The 20,343-nt window shown below is 49.6% G+C and overlaps 1 protein-coding gene across 6 annotated transcripts in view; it reads left to right on the forward strand.

Annotated features, from left to right (window-relative positions):
• Positions 1–20,343, forward strand: part of ZFHX3 (zinc finger homeobox 3) — a 178,677-nt gene that overhangs the window by 143,929 nt on the left and 14,405 nt on the right. For all 6 annotated transcript variants that reach the window (XM_061594327.1, XM_061594326.1, XM_061594332.1 and 3 more), the window contains 3 exons: positions 11,367–11,497; positions 11,779–11,979; positions 19,849–19,954. In XM_061594327.1, the coding sequence (XP_061450311.1) occupies positions 11,367–11,497; positions 11,779–11,979; positions 19,849–19,954 (438 nt within the window). The remainder of the gene's footprint in view (positions 1–11,366; positions 11,498–11,778; positions 11,980–19,848; positions 19,955–20,343) is intronic.

A 20,343-nucleotide genomic window follows, 5' to 3' on the forward strand; every position in this document is an offset into this window, starting at 1 on the left:
CTAGCCTAAGGAGACGAGTTTTCTCTTGATGCATCGCCTCTGCCTAGGAGAGCTTGCTGGACCTGCCTCCCCCTCTGAATCCACCGCCTCTGTAGTGGCAGACCGCACCCCTCAGCGCTCCTCATCCTCTGGTGGGTCTGGAACAGCCCCCCTCCTCTGGGACTCCTGCCTCATCAGTAGATCCAGGCAGAGGGAGGTGGCGAAAGAGCTCTGCTCTGTTGTCTCATACACCCCCACCCCCAGTCTTCTTCCTCAAATACCTCCCACTCCTGGTCTGAATCCGAGTACCCAGAGGGGTGTGTGACAGCAGCTCTCCTTTCCGGTACCCTCTGGCCTCACAGTGGGCACTCTCTTGCCAGCGTTCTGGTGGGCCTTTCTTTCTTGGGTATGACCCTTTAGTGAGTTCACCTTTTAGACCCATTTTCCAGCTTGCTTGGATCAGTCTGAACGCTCAGCCTCTCAGCGGGGTGTGTTATGCCATTGCTTAGCTGCCATTGCCATTGTCTAGGGAAGGGGAGACGTGCTGGGCCCACCGCATCACTGCTCCTCCCCAGACGATATCTCTTTCCAGCGTGATGCCTGCATACCAGCTCCGCTCCTTTGCCAAAAGCCTGGTCAGCACTAAAGTGTAGGGGCAGCTCTGTTAGCCAGAGGAAGTATTTATGCTTTTTCTCTTTACTGTATTTTGCCCGTCTACCTTTGGCACTTCCTGCCGAACCTCCTTTTTGCGCTCTGAGGGCCAGACACTGCCCTCATGCTAGACTGGCAGCTGCTCTGGGGCCTCCATTTTCAGGAGGGTTGACTGGCCTCCTTGTCCATGTTTCTACGAAGGTTGTCAGGGCACAATTAAGCCCTTCTTCTCAGTCTGTTTCCAAGACTACTTAGTTGCGCTGTGTGCTCTCCTCTTGACTTTCAGGCTGCTCTGTCTTAAACTTGTAGATTTGTTGAGGACATTTATGGGGCACCCTCCGGCCTCAAGGGCTGCGATGCCTCCAAGATCCACCGGCATGAGAATGGCCTCCATAACTGCACCAGCTTCTTTGTTTGTTTCTTTATTTAAGACATTTATATATCATTTAATCATTGGCATTTCTAAGTGGTGTACATAAAAATAAACCATAGAGAGAATAAAACAGTAAAATGATAAAAAATGATCATGAAGCCAAACACTTTGGGGCTCATTTCTGCTTAACGGCACTGGACCACAATATCTGATGGAACGCCTCTCTCGCTATGTTCCTACCCGTTCACTCCGCTCGACGTCTAAGGCCCTTCTCCGGGTCCCAACCCATACAGAGGCCCGGAGAACAGTAACAAATCTAGGGCCTTTTCGGTGGTGGCCCCCGAATTATGGAATGCCCTTCCAGATGAGATATGCCTGGCGCCTTCCCTGTCATCTTTCCGGCGCCAGGTAAAAACCCACCTCTTCACCCAGGCATTTTAATGTATTTTATGCTTTTTAATCTTATTTATTTTATTTTATTTCTAGTTTTCTTTTACTTTGTTTATATAATGTTTTATATTGTCTGCGCAATACACACTTGCTGTATTTTAAATATTGTGGTTTTATCATGTTGTACACCGCCCTGGGAGCTGCTAGCTATAGGGCGGTTTAGAAATGCAACTAACTAAATAAATAAATAAAAATCACAAGGTCTCCATCCGTTGAGGAGGCTGAGTGCCGTAACACCACCCTGAAGTGGAGTTTTCTGTGGCTCCCACTTAACCAGGAAGGGCATCTGCAAAGCAGGCCCACTCCCAGGCCCACCAACAACCACAGGATGGAGCAGAAGGACCCTCCCTGGTTGGAGAGCTTTGCTTCCTGAGATGCTTGTCAGCTGCTGAGCTGATGAGATCCATGGAGCGAGCAAACGTCAGTGAGTCCTCCTGCTGTAAATTTCTGGGGCAGGTGGCGAGTTGGTTTACGGAATGCAGAGAGATGAGACCCTGGCTTACGGAAAGTAGCATGAATTAATAATCATTTAATTGGCTCCTCCATTATGCTGCTGGGTTAGTAGATGGAAGTTTAGATGAAGGGTCTGTCAGTGGTGCTTTAGCTCAGAACAACTGATGACTTGCGGGGGGGAGAGCGTTGTCTTTGGTCAAGTAGAGTCTGCCCTCTTTGCTTTTCCGACCCCAGGCAGGACTCTGAGCCTCTTTTCCCAGCACACATAGAGAAGAAGACTTTTTTTCAGTGTTGAAAATTTGAAGCAGTGTGAAAACTCTTTGGGTAGGAAACTTTCTGTTGTGGCATGCTCTTTCTGGGGCATAGGATTCAAAGTGCGGCTCACACGACACAAGCTGACTATTTGGAAACTTCCAGGATCATGTAATTGTACTGCTATGGGTGCAGCCTTCTCTTTAAGGAAAAATGTGTGCCCCTCTCTCCCTTTTCATTTAACTGTTTGGGCTCTTCTCCACAACACGACAACTTGATCTCTGCAGCTGAAACAGCCTGGCCGTGGCTGGGAAGGCAACCGTTGTCCTTTTGGAGGTGCTGCCAAAGAAACTCAGCTGGCAGGCAGGGGGGACTCTCTCTGCCCTTTGATGCCCCTGGACTGCCAGCTGCTTTGGATGTCCCTTTCTGTACATCATCTCCCCTCTCACTGCCCAGCTCTTCTCTCCTCCCTCCTGTCCATGACCGTTGGGCAAGGCAGCAAGGGCGGCCAGTCCTCACTCCAGATCGTCACTTGCCTTCTCCTTGGGGGTCTTTCCTGAGAGGTATTAATGAGAAGACCATCTGTTCCCCAAGCAGCCTATATAAAGGTCCCATTGGAAACAAAAGGAGCATCTGCAGAGGTCTTGCTTCCATGGGCCAGGCCAGGCCAGTGGCAGAGCATGAACATTTCAGGGCTGGTGCTCCAAGAGGCAGTGAGTGGCTCCAAGGGCTGCTGCCTTTCATCCAGACCACTGGCTGCCTTTAGCCATGCCAGCGTTATAAAACACAAGGCAAGGGTTGTCATTCTGCAGGCAGTCCCAGTGGACTGGGAAATCCCACACATGCAGCAGCGCCCTCGTTTTCCAGGCTTATATAGGGCACCCCTCAGATAAATACTGAACGGCCAGTATATAGATTTATGTTGCCCAAGCCAGGAAACCCTGGCTGGAAGATGATCTCAGCTCAATGGAGAGAAAACAGAGGTGGAGCCAGTGTTACTCCTCCCTCCTGCCCATTGTATGGCTTTAGGTCTGGTCAGTCACCAGGGCTGTCAGCAGTGTGATACTAATATCAGATCATGCCTGGGGACTGTCTAAGCTTTATAGGCCTGCAGAGGCGCCAGGGCTTCCTTGCCATTGGTGAAGCACCACAGGCAGTTTGTCCATTCAAATCTGGCCTTACTCTGGGGTGCCTGCAGCTTCCCCCCGCACAAGCAGTGAGTTTCCCAAGCAGAAGCTCATCTTTAGGTGCTCTGATGTGCTTCCGACTGCTCCACATCCTTCTAGAAGCTGAAAATCAAGTGGGCAGTTTTGTACTGCTCTGCCACCTTTCTTGGGAATAGAAGTCATACGAGCAGACTAGTCCTGATGGAGGCTATCCTTTTTGTTAAAAGGGGCATATGTTGCCTGTCTGGGGCAGCTGGTCTTCTCAGGTTATTGATGGCAATTCTGAGGTTTCTGCACCTGTGACAGAAGTTTGTCTGGATCATCAGATGGGGCCAAAACAGGTGGTTGCCACCAGAACAAAAGCAGATTCTTTGCAAGGAAAGGTGGTAGTAGTAGTAGTAGTAGTAGTGTAATTTTGAGGAAAAGAATAAAATGCTTTACCACAGAACCTGTGGGATGGGCTTGAACTGAATATTGGTGCAGTTCTTGTCTCTGACCCCTGTGCTCTGAAGTTCCCTCTGTGTGATCATCACCTCATCTCCGTCAACAATGCACACACTTTTCTCCACCGTTCCCACGCTGTGTCTCTTGCTCCTTCTGTCATCTACAGTCCTTTTGTGCAGGTGTAGGGCAGATCCCTGTGCCTGAACTAACTTTTATTTATTTATTTATTTATTTTTTAAAACTTATATACCGCCCGACTAGCAATAGCTCTCTGGGCGGTGAACATAGATACAATAAAATACAATATAATACAAAAACATCAGTCTAAAATCAAATTTCACAATCTAAAAACAGCAAAGGCTAAAATCAAATTACAAACATTACAATCATTAACAAAAAATTAAAATGCCTCGGAGTAGAGAAAGGTTTTAACCTGGCGCCGAAAGGATGATAGTGTCGGCGCCAGGCGAACCTCCTCGGGGAGACTATTCCATAGTTTGGGGGCCACCACTGAGAAGGCCCTTGATCTTGTCACTGCCCTCCGGGCCTCCCTATGAGTCAGGACCCGGAGGAGGGCCTTCGTAGCAGACCGTAGTGTATGAGCCGGTTCATAGCGGGAGAGGCGTTCCGACAGATATTGAGGTCCCGCGCCGTATAAGGCTTTATAGGTTAATACCAACACTTTGAATTTGGCCCGGAAGCGTATTGGAAGCCAGTGCAAGCGGGCCAAAACAGGTGTTATATGGTCAGACCACTTCGTTCTTGTTAGCAGTCTGGCCGCCGCATTTTGCACCAGCTGTAGCTTCCGAACCGTCTTCAGAGGTAGCCCTACATAGAGCGCATTACAGTAATCCAAACGTGAGGTTACCAGAGCATGTACTACTGATGTAAGATCCTCCTTACTCAGGTAGGGACGTAGCTGGGCTACCAATCGAAGTTGGTAGAACGCATTCCGTGCCACCGAGGCTACATGAGCCTCAAGTGACAGGGAAGAGTCTAGAACGACTCCCAGACTACGAACCTCTTCCTTTAGGGGGAGTGTAACCCCATCCAGGACAGGATATGTATCCACCATCTGATTGGAAAAACCATCCACCAACAGCATCTCAGTCTTATCAGGATTGAGTCTCAGTTTGTTAGTTCTCATCCAGTCCATTGTCGCGTCCAGGCAACGGTTCAGCACATTGACCGCCTCACCTGAGGAAGATGAAAAGGAGAAGTAGAGCTGCGTGTCATCAGCGTACTGGTGACAACGCACTCCAAAACTCCTGATGACCGCACCCAACGGCTTCATATAGATGTTAAAAAGCATGGGAGACAAAACCGAACCCTGCGGGACCCCACATTGGAGTACCCACGGTGTCGAGCAATGTTCCCCAAGCACTATCTTCTGGAGACGGCCTGCCAAGTAGGAGCGGAACCACTGCCACGCAGTGCCTCCAACTCCCAACTCCACAAGCCTCTCCAGAAGGATACCATGGTCTATGGTATCAAAAGCCGCTGAGAGATCAAGGAGAATCAACAGAGTTACACTCCCTCTGTCTCTCTCCCGACATAGATCATCAAACAGGGTGACCAAGGCCGTCTCAGTGCCGAAACCGGGCCTGAAACCCGATTGAAATGAATCTAGATAATCGGTTTCATCCAATAGCGCCTGGAGCTGGTCAGCAACCACTCGTTCCAAGATCTTGCCGAGATATGGAACATTTGCCACTGGTCTGTAGCTGCTGAAATCCTCTGGGTCCAGGGAAGGCTTTTTCAGGAGTGGTCTCACTGCTGCCTCCTTCAGACAGCCAGGAGGCATTTATCACTTCCCTGGCCCAGCCAACTGTTCCCTCCTTGCCAGTTTTTATTAGCCAAGAGGGGCAAGGATCTAGTACCGAAGTGGTTGCACGTACCTGTCCAAGCATCTTGTCCACGTCCTCGAACTGAACCGACTGAAACTCATCCAACAAAACATGATAAGACTGTGCACCAGACACCTCACTAGGGTTAACTGCTATAAAATGAGAGTCTAGGTCCCGACGAATGCGTAAGATGTTATGCTGGAAGTGCTCAGCAAACTCATTGCAGCGGGCCACCGAAGTATCTACAGTGTCCTGAAGCCCTAGATGGAGTAGCCCTCAGACAACTCTAAAAAACTCCACTGGGCGGGAGAGAGATGCCTTAATAGTGGCGGCGAAATATTGTTTTTTCGCCGCCCTCACCGCTCCTGTATACCGCTTGGTGAAAGCACAAACCAGCGTATAGTTGCATTCATCAGGAGTTCGTCTCCATCTCCGCTCAAGCTGCCTCCTATCTTGCTTCATCGCCCTCAACTCTGGAGTATACCAAGGAGCTGAATGAGCTCTGCAAAGGAGAGGGCGCGCAGGAGCGATCGTGTCGACAGCCCGGGCCATCTCCGCATTCCACAGATTAACCAGGGCTTCAACAGGAGCGCCGGTCCTATCAGCCGGAAAATCCCCCAGAGCCCTTTGAAAACCTTCAGGATTCATTAGTCTCCGGGGGCGGACCAATTTAATAGGTCCCCCACCCTTGCGGAGGGAACAGGTCGCTGAAAGTCTAAACTTCAGCAAGCAGTGATCTGTCCATGACAAAGGGAGAGATGTAAAACTCCCCACATCCAGATCACTATCCCCATGTCCAGTAACAAAAATAAGGTCGAGTGTATGCCCCGATATATGTGTTGGGCCACTAACATATTGGGACAGCCCCATGGTTGTCATGGAGTCCATGAAGTCCTGAGCTGCCCCAGACAAAGTAGCCTCGGCATGAATGTTGACATCCCCCAGTACTAATAGTCTAGGGGATCTCAACAATACCTCCGAGACCACTTCCGTAAACTCAGTTAAGGAAGCCACTGGGCAGCAAGGTGGGCGGTACACCAAAAGGATTCCTAGTCTGTCCCTCTGGCCCAACACAAGGTGCAAACATACCAGACCAGTAGTTGTATGGACATGGTGCTTGGTGAGTGAGATGGAACTCTTATAGACCACAGCAACCCCACCTCCCCGACCCTCAGATCTACCATGATGCTGAACCAAATACCCCGGTGGGCAGATCTTTTGCAGGAAGACACTCTGAAGAACTGAGGCAAATAGTGATGACGAGATAGTTTGAGGCTTAACAGACAAAATAAAAACTGACAAATCACCAGGCCTGGATGCCATCCACCCAAGAGTTCTCAAAGAACTGAAATGTGGGATTGCTGAAATTCTAACAAAAATATGTAACTTGTCCCTCAGATCTGCCTCTATACCTGAGGACTGGAAAATGGCCAATGTAACGCCAATCTTTAAAATTGGATCCAGGGGAATCCCGGAAATTGTGGGCCAGTTAGCTTAATGTCTGTCCCAGGAAAACTGGTAGAAAGTATTTTTAAAGATAAAATAACCAAGCATTTGGAAGAGCAAACCAGCATGCCTTCTGCGAGAGTAAGTCTTGTCTCATTAACCTATTAGAGTTCTCTGAGAGTGTCAGCAAGCATCTAGATAGAAGAGATCCAGTTGACAACGTATGTGGACTTTCAAAAAACTTTCAACAAGAATCCTCACCTAAGACTCCTGAGTAAGCTTAGCAGTCATAGAATAAGAGGAGAGATCCTCATGTGGATCAGGAACTGGTTAAGTACCAGGAAGCAGAGAGCAGGAGTAAATGGACAGTTCTCCCAATGGAGGGATGTAGAAAGTGGAGGATTGGGACCTCCTGTGCTTTTTAACTTGTTCATAAATGATCTAGAGTTATAGGTGAGCAGTGAGGTGGCCAAGCTTGCTGATGATACCAAATTATGCAGGGATCTTAAAACAAAAAGGGATTATGAAGAGTTCCAAAAGGACCTCTCCAAACTGAGTTAATGGGCTGCAAAGTGGCAAATACAATTCAGTGTAAACAAGTTTAAAGTTATCCGGCATGGCCTGATAACTGCTGGGTGCAACTATCAGCAGTTCTGTGTGCTGGGAGTTTCATTCTGTTTCCTGACTTCTAACTGAGCAGAAGAAGCTGCCGCAGCTGGTCTAGAGGATATACAAGTGAGCCAGCTCTCAGAGAGTGAGCAAACAGGGAACGCTAACAGGAATTTGGCAGCAGAGGTCAAGGGGGAGGTCCTTAACAAGAAGTTTTCTTGTCGCACTCATCATAGACCTGTGGGACTCTGCTGTTTACCCTGGAGGAAGACAGGACATTCCAATACAAGTAGGAAGAAATAAAGGAAAGGCAGTAGAGACCTGGACCCTGGTGATACCCAGCGCTCCCTCTCTGGCCCAGGCCTCCTCCTATCCAGTCTCGGGTCTCCAGCTGCCTGCCTGCCTGGAGGCTTCATCGCTCTCCTAAACTCACCGTGTCCCAAACAGAGCTTCTGGCCTCTCCTCCCAAGCCCTTTCCTCCCCCCCCCAATATCCACTGACTTGTGGGTTGAAGTCACCTGAGTCCCACTCAGAGTAGACCCATTAAAATAAGCGAACCTAAGTTAGTCATGTCTATTCCCTTCAATTTAGAGTAGGACTAGCATTGAATACCCCCCACTGGCTCGACCCTTGACTCCTCTCTCTGCTGCCAGGTTGTGTCTTTTCCCCCTTCTCAAAATGGCAAAACCACACCCCTTCCTCTCCGCCCCATTGGTGAGAAATCTGGGGCTGGTTCATGCTCTGGTCACCTCCTGCCTTGTTGCCACTCCCCCTTTAAATCCCCTGCTGGCTTCCTCTCTGCTTCCAGATCCAGCACAAACTCCTTGACACCCCCCCCCGACTAATCATATTTATTTATTGTACTTTTAGACCACTTTTTGTCACATCATAGCCCCAAACATGTCATTAAAAATACATGAAATACAATTAACATGATCATTTCTTTCTGAAAATGGAAATGTGTATGTACCACTTAAAACTCTGTAAATGGTGGTACATAAAATTATTGACAGAACACAGCTAAAACCACGAAATGTTTAAAGCAAACACACAGATAGAATCAGAGGGTTACACTCAGAGTAGACCTACAGAAATGAATGAGCCTGAATTAGTTGTGTCCATTAACTTCAGTGGGTCTGCTCTTGAGTAGGACCAGCACTGCGAATTATCCATAAAACCTCAGTAAAACTTTTCAAACAAATCAGGATAACTGAAGTTTTATGTTTGGGCTGGCTCAGGGAGATAAGCTCTCAGCAGGAATCTAAAGCATCTGTATATACAGTATTACAAAATATGCCATTATAATAGCAAGAATAGGCCAGCCGTGCCTATCCTGATCCTGGTGACTTTTGTCCCTCCATTGCCCCTTATGGCTTCACCCGCTCTCCCTTGCTGACCCTGGTGGTGGCTGAAGGAGCAGCAGGTAAACGGGGGGGGGGGGACGACAAAAGCCAACAGAGTTGTGGAGGAGCCCCAGTTCCCTCTACTGGCGTAGGGTTAGGGAGGATGGGGTGCCTCTGGGAGCCTTCCTGGTCAGGCCTCGCTGCTCTTCTCTTCCGTTGTACAGGGCCCTCTTTTGTGGCTTTTGAGCAAATTCCCCCATCAGAATCTTCCTTGAATCTTTATGGGATTGGGGGGGGGGTCAGTGCAAGGGAGCAAGAAGGGAGCGTTAAACCACCTAGTTAATTGGCAGCCAATCCATCATGTTAAATATCCAGCTGTCATATATTACCTTTCAAGTGAAAATGAATAACTCCCATTAAGGGTGAAATGGGTTTGAAGTCGATTCGAGACAGATTAAAGTACAGTTCTGAATGTGTGTGTTCAGGGGGGCTGCGCAGAATATACTTGTCCTTGTGGTTTTTAAATAATAGATGCCCTGCAAATTTATGTGCTCCGGGGCACAGAGTTCAAAGGTCAGAAGGCGGGCATTCTGGGAAGAGCAACAGCTTCCTAGAACACACCAGAATGGTGTTCACTTTGGCGTTTTTGTATTTCTGTGGGTCTGGGTGATCATGCTGGTCCATTGCTAGGCGGGGTGTGTGTGTGAGGGAGAAAGAGTGCTTATCTTGGTATCTGGGATAGCCTGCATCCCTATCTCTAATGATGCAATGGAAGTTAGATTGATTTAATTGTCTTGGGGCGGGGGGGGGTCCCAAGCTTCTCCCCCCTATCCCAACCACCAGGGGAATCTGCCATGTTCTTCCCTTTGTTGACATGCATTGCATTGGAAATCCATCTAGAGTTTTAGTTTTGACATGTTTTCCATCTGTGTTCCTTCGCCAGAGTGATTCTAGAAGCACTTGCATTTCGCCCCCAGAAGCACATGTGTGTGTGCGCTTATGTGCACTGCTTGGAAACGGTAATTGTTTGTGGTATATAAATACCATAAATAAATAAATAAATAAATAAATAAATGGGCAACAGTGTTTTCCCAGGATCAGGCTTGGGGAGAGATGATGGAGGCTGATCTGAATGAGCCTGCAGGGGCTGCCCTAAGAAGTGGATCCGTTGCATGTGTAGCTCAGTTGGGTTGACCCACAATCTGGCTGCATTGGTGCATGGAGGGAAAATAGTTCTTGGTCAAAATGAGAGGGGGTGCTTTCTGTGACCCTTTTCTCTCCGTAAAAAAGCAAGAAGGGGTGGGGAATTGGAATCTTTTCCTTTTGCAGTAACACTGCAGAGAACGCATTTGTTTTATTCATATATATTTATATGCCACCTTGTCGCAAAACATCAGGGCAATGAACAGCAATGTGAAAACATTTAAAAGCAATACAGAACAATAATTAAAATGACTGGCTACCCAAGAGACATTTTAAACAGCTGCATAGACCTGTTGGCATAATAAAGTCTTCAAAAATGCCTGAAAGTCAGAAGCAAGGATGCCTGCTGAATCTATGCTGGAAGAGATTTATTTAAAAGCATTGGTAAACCATTAAATATTTTAAAATATCCAAACAGTGTACAGCATAAAAGCAGTAAACAATATCATTAAAAGAAAAATATAACTTTAAGCCAGTAAAACAGGAGTATGAAAACAATTTTTAAAAAGGGACCAATCTTAGGAGTCTTGGAAAGCCTGGACAAAATTATGTGTTTGTACAAGACGGATGGTTGCTGCTTCATGTATGGCCAAGGCCGTTCCACAGTAGAGGGGCAATAGAGGGAAACGCCCACTTTCAGGCACGTGCCTCTAGTTGTGGCACCGCAGGTAGAATTTCCCCAGATGGCGTAAGTGATCTCACAGGTCTATACAGGGGCAGAGGAGTTGTTGTTTTCCCAGGTAATCTGGTTCCACTTTGTTTTCAGATTTTCCATAATTGTACTCCATCCCCTGCATTCCGGTAGTGGCTCCAATATGAACCTCTTTGTCCCTCATAGTCTTAGCAATAGTGATGTCATGCAGCCAGTCTGATGCGATGACGTTGCTGAGGGCAAGCAAAGGTAATTCAGAGTGAGGGTTCAATGCACATTTCTGTGGAGGGATGGTAGTGAGGGGCAGGACAGAACTGGAGGCTTGACCCTCTCTGAGAGATTCTTAGGTGTCTGTCTCCCTTCACCTCCCGAGCTGAGGTGTGTTGAAGGAAAAACTTTCCAGACCAAGATTGTGTTCCAAAAGACAGAGGTTTATTGATCAATAACAAAATGTATGGTCACATGGTCACACAGTTGTTTCTTTCCCCTTTTTTGCAGCGCAAGTTACCCAGGCAGAGAAGGAGCTGGCAGAGTCTGCAACAGCCTCCAAACGTATCTCGTTTCCAAGAAGTTCAGAATCGCCTGCCGCCAAATGGCCCAAAACCTCAGATGAGGCCAAGCTTGAGCAGGTGAGTCGGGATGCTGGAATGCCTGGTTCTTGCTCCTGGGAAACTGGGGCTCGCTCTCTTGTTGCATTGTATATATTGGATTTTATGTTTAATGTATAATCTGCTTTTCAGTCCGCTTGGGCCCATGAGGCAGCTCATGGTAAAATTGTTTTCAGATGCCCTCAGTGTGGAAAGGATAGCATGTACCAAGGGGTGATAAGTTGGAGGAAGACACTATCCTGCAGCCTGGCCTTCTCAAGGCTTGCCCTCACCAAAGCTTGTGGTTTCTTCTTGTCCTCCAGGTGTATCAGTGCCCATACTGCAAGTACAGCAACACCGATGTGAACCGGCTGAGGGTCCACGCCATGACTCAGCACTCGGTCCAGCCGATGCTGCGCTGCCCTCTCTGCCAGGACATGCTCAGCAACAAGATCCACCTGCAGCTGCACCTCACCCACCTGCACAGTGTCTCTCCTGACTGTGTGGAGAAGCTCATTTTGACGGTGAGTCCTTAGAACCAGTTGCTGGAGCCCGCAGAGAGCGGGCAGAGAGAGTGCTGCTCTTGCGCTCCGGTCCTGCTTGCAGGCGGCATCTGGTTGGCCACTGTGAGAACAGGATACGCTGGACTAGGTGGGCCTCCTTTGGCCTGATCCAGTGCAAGGCTCTTACGTTCGTAATGAAGGTGGGCAATTGCATATCTCTGCCAAATTTCTCCCAGAAGGAAAACAGAAGGGCCGGGGGGGGAGACAGAACAAATGAAGCAATGGGAGGAGGCAGGGATAAAACCACTCTGCAAGCAACTGGTTCTGGCCTCTTGGAAAAGGAATCTGTCCCACCCTGGAAATCAGCTGGGAGGGGAGAGGGTGCCCCCCCACTGCTGGCCCTACCTGCTGCTGGCATGTGGCCCTGAGATATCACCCCCAAGAGAAGGGGGACCTTGACAGAAAAAGGTCCCTGCCACTGCAAAGGGTCCCATTTGCCTGCAATAACTTATTCTCAGTGAACTGCCCACAGTCAGTGCTCCTGCCTATAGACCAGCAGATATCGCACATAGCTAAGACGCCGCCTCTTGGACAAGGTCCGTGACTTGTGCCAGCATTGTGCCAGTGAGAAGGGAGGGCAGTGGGCCTTTGTGAGCCCAGCATGCCACAGTGGAGGGCAGGAGGCCAGGCTGGCCTGTGCAGGGCCGTGGCTAGGTGCCGCACATGGCTCCCAGATTCAGTCCTGCAGAGCCACTGCTAGCCACCGTAGAGGGTCCTGAGCTGGATGGAGCAAGGGTCTGGCCCCAGGTCATGTTGCTTCCTCGCTTCCTTGGGGAGTGAGTTGGGCCCACGCACCTGAGACCAGGAGAATGGCCTTGATGGGTGTCCCTGGCCAGTCAGATGCCTCTGGAGCAGAGCTTGGGAAAGTTACTTTTTTGAACTACAACTCCCATCAGCCCAATCCAGTGGCCATGCTGGCTGGGGCTGATGGGAGTTGTAGTTCAAAAAAGTAACTTTTCCAAGCTCTGCTCTGGAGCCCCACAAGGGGAGAGAGGAGCCTTCCTCCACATCTGGTACTCGGAGGCAGAATGCTGCTGAACATGGAGGTTCCGTGCTGCCCATGTGCCTCATGGAGGAGGCATCCACCATGCATTGGTCTCATCTCTTTTTAAAGCTGTCTAAACTAGCGGCCACCTGTCGCCACATCTCATGGCGGGCAACCCCACAAGCGAATTATCTGTTGTCTGTAGAAGTGCTTTCTTTTGTCTTGTCTGAATGGCCCACAACATTTTAGTGCAAAGGTTTTTCCATTACACAAACTTGCCCTTTCCTGCTCAGTCCCGTTTTCTGTTTCTGCGCTGGTTGCAAAGGACGGTGCTTGCCTTCCTTACGTCACCCTCAGGTCCTTCACCCCTGCCCAGAACTCCACGGCAAGAACCCTCCTCCTCAAACCCCTGCAATGGCTCCCCAGCCTCCGCCTGATTTGTTGGATCTGATTGGTCGGTTTTGATTTGGGAACATTGGGAGCTGCCTCTGACTGGGTCACACTGCTGGTTTGTCTGGCGTGGCACTGCCTGCACTGACCGGCAGAGGCGCTCCAGGGTTTCAGGCCGGAGGCTCTCCCAGGCCTACCGGGAGGTGCCGCCATTGGGGACAGAGCCGGGGCCTTCTGCCTGGGAGTAGATGCTCCCCCGCGGAGCTACGTGGGCCCTACCTGGTGTCTGATCTGCCCTTCACCACAGGGTGGATTTCAGCAACATAATATACAAACCAAGAAAGTGGTTGCAATTGTCCATAATTTTAAAAAGTGCATCCATTCCAGCCAGAACAGAATATTGTATATTCAGCAAAATAGGTGGGTTCCCCGCATGAAAGTGTGAGGCACCCTCTCCAGCACAGTCCCCTTTGCCTTCCCCGCTCCTGTGGCATAAGCCCTTCCTGGGGGCACCCAGCACTGCGAGGGATCCCAAGCAGTGCTTGTGACTGTCTTTGTGTGCCCCCCTCGCATACAGGCCCCCCAGTTCCCCTTGCCTTCCTCCCCTCCCTGTTGAGGCCCAGGCGGGGCTGCCTTTGTGTGTGGGTGACGCTGTTCGGTGCCCTGCCCTGGATGGCCCCTTTAGAAACAGTTCAGGATGGCATGGCATACGCGGAGGGAGGGCTCTTCTTCCAGCCCCACAAGCTACTGCCGTTGCCTCCATTGCAATCCTCCGCCCTGCAGCTCAACCTCGGCCCGAACGAGGCTCTTCCAGCATGTCGGTCGGGATTGCTCAAAAGCTCCTGCTGGTCTTCGGCCCAGCTTCTTGTTGGCTGGAGCCGGGGACCCCAAAGAGTGGACCACTGGCGGTCCACAAGCTCCAGTCAGGTGGCCCATGCCATGCTCGTGTTAATCATGCCAATTGATTTTTATTGCTACTTTCCTTTCTTACAATGTGTTTTATTGTACTACAATTTGAATTCTCCAGAATGTAGGATTCTAGAATGTGGAATTCTAGTGGGAACACGATATATAAGAAATGAAAGAAGTGACAATAAATACAGCTGAAAACCATACAGCCTCTAGCACAACACATGAAGATGTTGCCAGAGGCAGAGAAAACCTTCCAGTGGTCCACTGAGACCATCTGCAATTTTCTCGCGGTCCATGGGGGGGGAGGTTGGGAACCCCCGCCCTGGTGTTTCTCCCAGCCTCAGTCTGCCTCAAGGGCTGGCGAGACGGTGCTGGCCCTGGAAAGGCAGAGCCCGCCGGGCCCTTGCAGAGCCCCTCTCTGGCGCCAGAGTTGGGGGGTTGGGAGGTGGGCCTTTGCACTGGGATGAGGGGGGCTTATTGTGTGCCGCTCAGGAGCCTGCCTGTTTAAGATGACTGTGGTTCTAGCAATGGCTACTTGGTGTGCTTCGTAGCTGGGGGAGCCCTTTCCCCATGCAGCCAGGATCCTCGGGTGCTGCCCTGCTGGCTGAGGGACAAGTGCGGTTGCAAGAAGGATGCGGTGCCCCAGCTGCCCAGCTATGGGGCTGAGGGGTGTGTGGTTAGGCCCCAAGACTTCTTACGAGGTTCTGGCAGGGGACTGGATGTCGGTTCCTGCGTGCTCAGTGCTGGCCAAGGCCCTCTCCACACACACGTGTGGCCTCATGGCTAGTTCACTGTTCCCAGGACTGTTCTGGTTTGGCAGAACTGCCTGAGAGTCACCAGAGGGCTGGAGGCAGCTACTGTGAGAGAAGCTCTTGCTCCTGCCTGCATCATCCGCCCGCCTCGCCTGTCCTCGCCTTCCCACCCCAGCCGCCTGCGAGGGGCCGCCTCTCTCCCCTCCCCACATCTTCCCATTCTCCATTGTGTGCCTCTGTCCCTCCCTGCAACTGCCATTCTGTCTTTTGCTTTTCTCTCGCACCTCATGCCCCCCCCCCCCGTCTCCTTCCCCATCTCGATGAAGGTAATGAAAATAATCAGCCTTCATTAATTCCAAGCCCTGTGAGATGATAGCCATTTGGAGCCATGTTTGCCAATTAGATGGTCTAAATTAGAAGTGACCTTGGTATAGTGCCATCGCTTTGCCTCTCTGCGCCTAAGGAAGCTTTTCTCCGTCCTCCTCCTCTTCCTCCTCCTCCTCCTCCTTTGTAATGGAAATTGCCTCCTTTGCCTGGCTCTGGGACCTCCCCTCCCCCATTGCACGGACAGAGGAGATGTTAATGTGTCTCCTCAGTCAGGCTCTTCTTGCTGGAGTTTCATGGGGGACCAATTTAAGCGCCTGAACTTACAAAGGGGTCTGCTGCCTAGGAGTGTCTCTTTTCAGAGAGGGCACTGAGGGGGGGGGGCGACACCTGGTTCAGCTATCTTTTGGGTTCTCCAATTAAGGATGCTTGGTTAGAGCGCTCTGGCCCACGCCAGTGACTTCACCTGTAGGGCGGCAGTGCAGAGACAAATTCCAGAAGTGCAGGGACCCTTCATGATAGTCGCAGCCACGCCCCCTTCTAAGATTATAGAATAATCTGGCCAGGCTTGAATACTGCTTTAGAAGAGGCTTCTCAATGGCTAACACACTTCCCTGTCATGCTGATTGGCTTATAGGATGCTGGAGACATAAATACCCTGCTGGGACTGGGCTCCCAAAAAAGTAAGGGGTCTAAGATTCCCCCCCCCCGACCCTGGACAGCACCCCCCCCATTGCAGGGCACTGTCAGGAGGGTGGAGGCCATGCCATGGGACTACAGTCGATAGGGCAGAACTGGGCCACAGGCAGGAATTAAAGCTCCTGACATTTTGAGGCAACAGCCCCAGATTGGACTGGTTGCCCGCACCTCGGATCCCTCCAGCCGCAAATCCCTTGATGCTGTCGATGGGCGAGGCTGAGCCTGCCGCTTCCAAGCTTTCCAGGGCAGGAAAGGTGACCCTTGTTTATGGGACCTGTATATCTCCTCTTGTGGCCCGTCTGTGAGGGAGATGACATGGCGCCTAGAGCGCCGGTCTGGCCCCTTCCTGAGCAAGGCTCTTGAAACGAAACGGGGCCTTCGGATCCTTGGGGCTGGCCCTCCGCATATCAGCCTCCTGCTGCTTCTGGGGTGGGGAAGGGGATGAGTTAAGCACACCTAAGGAGGGGGGGCTGGGGGCTTGGAGCAGCAGATTGAGATGCAGAGGAGCACATGAGGCTGATGATTATATTTCAGGGAGAGTTAATTGACGGAAGGTGAAGGCAGACAAAGAATTGCTGCTTACTGCCTCCTTGAATCCCAATCAGGAATTATGATTAAAGACATGGCAAACAACAGACGCCTGATGAATTGGTCTCTCTCTCTCTCTCTCTTTTTGGGTTTGCCGTCATTCACACTTGATTGACTTCAACCTTTCAAGTGCAAAAGCCTCTCTTCCCATTATTATTCGTAGCCATCTGAGTTTTTCTAATTAAAGTGTATGAAAACAATTACTGATCCATCGTACTGAGTCTGGTAGTGGGGATGGCTACTTTCCTGGATTTGTGGGGAAAGAGCACAATTTGCTGTAATAATGTGCAACTCAGGTTAGACAACATTATTCTTTTTCTACTCCACCAGGCCTTCTTTTTTTAAAAAAACTTCCTTCTTAATTATTTTCATAATTTCTGTAGCGGAAGAGCAAGCACCCATCCCACTGACTGTGTCAAGACTGCCGTTCCCTCCCTCCCACTTCTTTCATCTCCCAACCTCTACCCTGGAGTAGGGGTTGGTACAGTCATGAAAATAAACTGGAATGATGGAGAGGGCTTGTGAGGCTTCCTAGCTCTGTGTCCCTCCAGAGTGGGGATATGCTAGAATTCCACCCAATTCATATTTGGTACCGAATTATCCATTACTTTGCTTATTCTGTCATTGAGGACCACCTTTTTATGTAGTGATTTTCCATGGCTATTTTCAAAAATTGATACCTTTTTTAAAAATCCACCTGTACAATATCAATATTACCTTTAAAAATATTGATATTGATATTAATATTTTGATGGGGGAAATGGATTAGTAAACATAGTGGATAGTGGGCAAATAACAAACTCAAATTGATACCGGCCTGTTAGGTCAATGGAATGCTTTCAAGATAGCACCAGCCATGGATCCCATCCCTACTCCAGAGACAGGATTTGCTCATTCCTGAATGGCCTCTGCTCTGTGTGTATCCAGGCTCTCTGGACAAGCCTTCTTCATGGTTTTCCAGGTTCCTTGACTCCAGGCCTTACCATCCTCCTCCTTCCCCTTAAGAGGAAAGGTTGCAGCATTTTGGGGCTCTTTAGTTTTGAGAAAAGGCAAGTAAGAGTGGACATGATAGAAGCTTATAAAATTATGCATGGTATGGAGAAAGGGGATAGAGAAAAATTTTTCTCCCTCTCCCATAACACTAACATGTGGGCATCCAAAGAAGACCAAAAAAAGGTCCTTCAGACAGCACATAGTTAAAAGCTATAGAATTCGCTCCAGCCGGAGACAGTGATGGCCATCAATTTGGATGGTTGGACAACTTCATGGAGGGTAAGGCTGTCAAAGTCTACTAGCTGTGGTGGCTCTGCCCTGGCCCTGTGCTCAGAGGCAGTGTGTTTCCAAATACCAGTTGCTGGAAACCAGGGGGCAGGGGGAGTACTCTTGCACTCAGGCCGCGTACTTGAGGCAAAAAGCATGACGAAAAGGGTGGGCGGTTGTGCCTTTTCTCCAAAAAGGAAAAGTCTAGGAGAGTAGCTGGGTGGTTGTGTGGTGGTGGGGGCGGAATGAAAAGTGCTGTGGTGCCTTTGAGCTGTCTGTCTGTCACCCCCTTGCAGTCCCAGCAGGAGCCCCGATGAGTCGCCATCCAGTGTCTCCTGAAAGGGTTGATGGCACAAAAAGGGAAAATGATCTGTTGGAGCAACCCTTTCCCAGCTCTGCAGTATGAACGTTAGGCAGGTGCCTGGCTGGGACTGGTTTTTGATGGCTGGTATAAACTTCTTTGTTTAAGCAAGCCTCCCCGGACATGGCATTGTATTGATTTTATCTATATTTTGGTCGTTTTATCATGCCTACTGTTTTTAATGACTGTTACACTTTTATGTAAACTGCTTAGTTTTTAAACAGTATACAATTTTTGCAAAATAAAATAAATAAATAAATACAAAAACCTTTGGGAGATGGGAGAACTGTACATATGACTTTAAAATGTGGTTGCAGCATAGATTTATTTGATGACATGACGATGCTTACTGTTTTATTCTCGAAGCCGTTGTATAATAACAATTCCTAACTGCGGATCTGCGTTTCCCTCCCTCATGGCTACTGCCTGCTGAGCTCTTGTTTGAGTGAGCAAAAAATAAGCTCTGCCCATCCCGGTTGTGTTTGCATTTTAATATAGGTATAGGTATAGATATAGATCAAATGTATTGAAAATGTTCCCAAAGCAAAGAGGCCCATCGGCCAGTACGAATTGTTGCGCTTGCTGCTGTGGGCTCCTCTTGTACGTCTACCAGCTCAGGCCCTGCAGTGTGGCAGCGGCTGCAGCTGTTGTTAGAGAGAAGCACGGCTTCCCCTCTGCAGAAAGCAGCCATGGACTTCCCAGCTTTGAACTCGGCTCTCTCGCTCTCCTGCAGAGGCCCGTATTTCCAAGAGCGCTTGATGATCTTTGCCTGCTTGTGTAGGGAGCCACACTTGCCCTACCGTAGACACTCTTCTGTTATCAGTGGCGGGTGCCTGGTTCAGCTCATTGTATTCTTTTTAGCCATAACAAAGGTGGATGTCTGGATGTTCTCCTCGATGTTGGCCTTCCAGCCTTTGCCATCAAAAGATGCTGTTTGCGCTCTGAGCCCATGTGGGGAGGGGGGTAGTGCTGCTGCTGCTTTTCCTGCTCGAGTGCAGAAAAGGAGGTGGAAGCTGCAGCTTCACCTTCCACAGATAACCTGCCAGCCCTTGCATCTTTCTTTCTCCCCATATTTGCACCCCTTCCTTGTTGGCACTTGCCTTCTTTTCGCCTTTCCCTCCTTGCATGGCCCCTCCGTTTTGGAGTCAAGCCACTTTGCAAATACCGCTACCGCAGCCTTCCTGGTTCAAGGCAGCAGTGTGGTTTCACACTAAGATACGGTTTAATTAAGAGCCTCCTTGCATTTCCAACCACTTAAGGTGGGCCTTTCAACTTACCTACCTAATTGGTTGCATAAGAACCTTCACAGCCATGACAAAACATTGTCGATGATTAAAGTCTGAATTAAGCATAAAGGAAAATTATTTAATAATATTCTTTGACACCGTGCTACTAATGATATCCAGAATGTAACAGCAAAAACATTTTTGACTGATTTAAACATGGAGGGGCTCGAGATTGACACCCTGGCATTGTACTGGGGAAAGGAGAAGTTCTCCATCTTATGAAAGGTTTTAAGAACATTTTTGTCTGTCTCGTTCTCTTTTGGGCATCCACAGGTGACCACCCCGGAGGTGATGATGCCCAGCAGCATGTTTCTTCCAGCCGCAACAGCAGACGGAGATGGGAGCAGCACTGCTGAAGAGCCGGCCAAGCAGCCACTGGGTCAGTCCCCACCGGAAGCATGTCGTTGGAGGCTGGTTTCCTCCACGGAGCCTGGAAGAGAGGGACCCTCTTGGTCAATGATACTCCCGTAGATCTCAGGGACACCAAGACACAGCTTGTGTGCTTGGATGCTATATAGTCATACTGTCCATAGAAGCTGAGGGTTGCCCTCATGCCACGTGACACTCAGGCAGTCCCTGTTCAGCTGCAACTGGGACCTTTCTGAGGACATAGTTTGAAGGGTGCTGCTCTTGCCCTTCGGCTCTGAAGCAGGAGGCCAGCATTTGCACAGAGCCTCAGGTGGGCTGTAAGATGCCCATGGACCTTGTCACCAGCACATCCATCTCTTAGCTGGGGTTGGCTCTGTCCTGGTGCCAGCAGGGGTGAAT

Source organism: Rhineura floridana, chromosome 13 (genome assembly GCF_030035675.1).
Source record: "Rhineura floridana isolate rRhiFlo1 chromosome 13, rRhiFlo1.hap2, whole genome shotgun sequence".
Classification (NCBI taxonomy): Eukaryota; Metazoa; Chordata; class Lepidosauria; order Squamata; family Rhineuridae; genus Rhineura; species Rhineura floridana.